Source organism: Babylonia areolata, chromosome 31 (assembly GCF_041734735.1).
Source record: "Babylonia areolata isolate BAREFJ2019XMU chromosome 31, ASM4173473v1, whole genome shotgun sequence".
Classification (NCBI taxonomy): Eukaryota; Metazoa; Mollusca; class Gastropoda; order Neogastropoda; family Buccinidae; genus Babylonia; species Babylonia areolata.
Genome location: NC_134906.1, coordinates 14,637,655 through 14,640,154, shown reverse-complemented (window position 1 = coordinate 14,640,154; position 2,500 = coordinate 14,637,655). Strand labels below are relative to the sequence as shown.

General features: G+C 38.9%; 1 protein-coding gene across 4 annotated transcripts in view; it reads left to right on the top strand.

The window, feature by feature from the left end:
• LOC143276245 (sideroflexin-2-like) overlaps positions 1-2,500 on the top strand; it is a 31,524-nt gene that overhangs the window by 16,185 nt on the left and 12,839 nt on the right. For all 4 annotated transcript variants that reach the window (XR_013053531.1, XR_013053530.1, XR_013053529.1 and 1 more), the window contains exon 8: positions 1-43. This exon is cut by the window's left edge and continues 24 nt beyond it. Coding sequence is in view for 1 of the 4 variants with exons in the window: in XM_076580721.1 (XP_076436836.1) it covers positions 1-43 (43 nt within the window). In the remaining 3 variants the exon portion in view is untranslated. The remainder of the gene's footprint in view (positions 44-2,500) is intronic.

The window sequence follows — 2,500 nt, the reverse complement described above, 5'->3', positions numbered from 1 at the left end:
CAGGTGACCACGGCCAGGATTTTAATGGCAGCTCCAAGCATGAGTGAGTACCTGGAGTTTGTTTGTGTTGTATGTGTATGTATGGTGCGTGTATGTGTGTATGTATGTATGATGTGTGTATTTATTATGTGTGTGTGTATGACGTGTATGTATTGTGTGCATGTGTGTGTCTGTATGATGTGTGAATATGATGTGGGTGCATAATGTGTGCATATGATGTGTGCATATTTTATATGTGTGTGTATATGTATAATACCTGCGTGTACATTTAATGTGTGTTTGTGTGTGTGCAATGTGTGTGTGTGTGTGTGCATACATAAGCCTGTGCCTGTACATTGTGTGTGTGTGTGTGTGTGTGTGTGTGTGTGTGTGTGTGTGTGAATATAAATGTGTTGGTGTGGAAAAAGAGTTTTCAGAATTTAATGGAATTTTGGCAAAATGATGAACAACAACAACAACAACAACATAAATAACAAAAACCCACAACGACCACCACCACCAACAACAAATATCAGACCAGCCTAACAGCAAAGAACTACAACAGATATCCCTTAAAACTGAGCAGCAAACCTTCTGTGAGTGTGTGTGTGTGTGTGGGTGTGAGAGAGTGTGGTGTGTTTGTGTGCATTTATGTATGTGTATGTGGGTGTAAGAGTGCGTGTATGTGTATGGGCATACGCTGATGTATAAATAATCTGTTAGAGCCATAGCCGTTTTTCTCTAAAATCGTCTTTTTGAGAAATCACATGTTGAAATAATTCAGATGGCTAGGGAAATGGTCTTTGTGCTTAAGATGTACATGACTTTCACACAAAGCCAAGTGATTTCTGTGTTTTGACTCATCATTGCGAATATGAAAGAAATTGCTTGAAAATGATTGGTCAAATCATGCACTTAAAATTCGTTTTTTCTGTTCTTTTTTTGCCAGCAGAAAAGTAGATATTTTGATATTTTTCTTAGTCATTTTTAGCCACTATCAGTCTTGGTCGTTATCTTGTGGCAGAAACTGAGGTACAACCAGACTTATTTTCTCTTCCTGAGATGATAATGTTATTCTAGTTGTAGACTTATTTTCCCTTTCTGAGCTAATAAAGTTATTCTGATTGTAGACTAAATTTCTCTTACTGATATGATAAAACTATTTTGATTGAAGACTTAATTTTCACTGAATTGATAAAGTTATTCTGATTGCAGACTTAATTTCTCTTACTGAGATGATAAGATTATTCTGATTGAAGACTTAATTTCTCATTGAATTGATAAAGTTATTCTGATTGCAGACTTAATTTCTCTGACTGAATTGATAAAGTTTTCTGACTGCAGACGTAATTTCTGTTACTGAGATAATATCGTTATTCTGATTGTAGACTTATTTTCTCTAAATGAGTTAATAAAGTTATTCTGATTTAGGGGCTTTCAAACCACAACCCTACTTTAGGTGTGTGTGTGGTTGTGGCATCAAACATGATCATCATCTGTGGTCAGTGTTTCCTGTGACATAGCCCAGCACCTGTCAGTTAGAGGTTTTTGCCCTGAACGTTTTACTTTTTAAAATTTTAATTTATTTAATTTATTTTTTTTTTACAGTGTTCTGACACAGACCCACAAGGCTGCAGTGTGTGACTCTTACCTGGTCTTTCGCACTGTTTCACAGGGGAACATTTTCACACAGAGCAACACAGTGTCTTTTGTTTGCTGTTGGCATGCAGTGATAGTAGGTTTTTATAATGCAGCAACCCCCGAAAACGGAGTATGGCTGCCTACATGGCGGGGTAAAAACGGTCATACACGTAAAAGCCCACTCGTATGCATGCGAGTGAACGTGGAAGTTGCAGCCCGCGAACGCAGAAGAAGAAGAAGAAGAATAATGCAGCAGCCGTTTATTAGTTTTTTTGTGGTTTTTTTTAAAGATTATTTAACATATGAATGTAACTAATGCAACAACCATTGATTAGGTGTTTCTCACAGATCACATAAGATTAAAACTGTTAGTGTATATTATGTATGTGCAAAGAGACTACCCAAAACTGCACACACACACAAAAAAGAAAAAAAATATAAAATTAGGAGATTTATATGGTTGTAGCTCTGAATAGACAAAATATACATGAGTGTGTTGCCCATGTGCACTGTGTGATCAAGAGTGCGATCAGAGTGTATGTGTTTCTGCCTGTTCATACCACACACACACACGGCGATTAAAAGCAGGCTTCTGTGTCTGAACACAATAGAATAATGTGAACAGATGCTTTTTTTTTTTTCATGGGTCACCTTTTATGACTGTCATCACTGTGTATAGCCAGTCCTTCCATCCTTTGTAGGCAGTGAGGGGCAGAAAGGACCAGCCTTCAAACAAAACATTGATGACAGTTGGTGATGTGTGGGTGGATGGGGGCTGGGAGGGGGGGAAGAGGGGGTGGATGGGGGGCTGGGAGGGGGGGGAAGAGGGGGTGGATGGGGCTCTGGGAGGGGGGGAAGAGGGGGTGGATAGGGGGCTGGG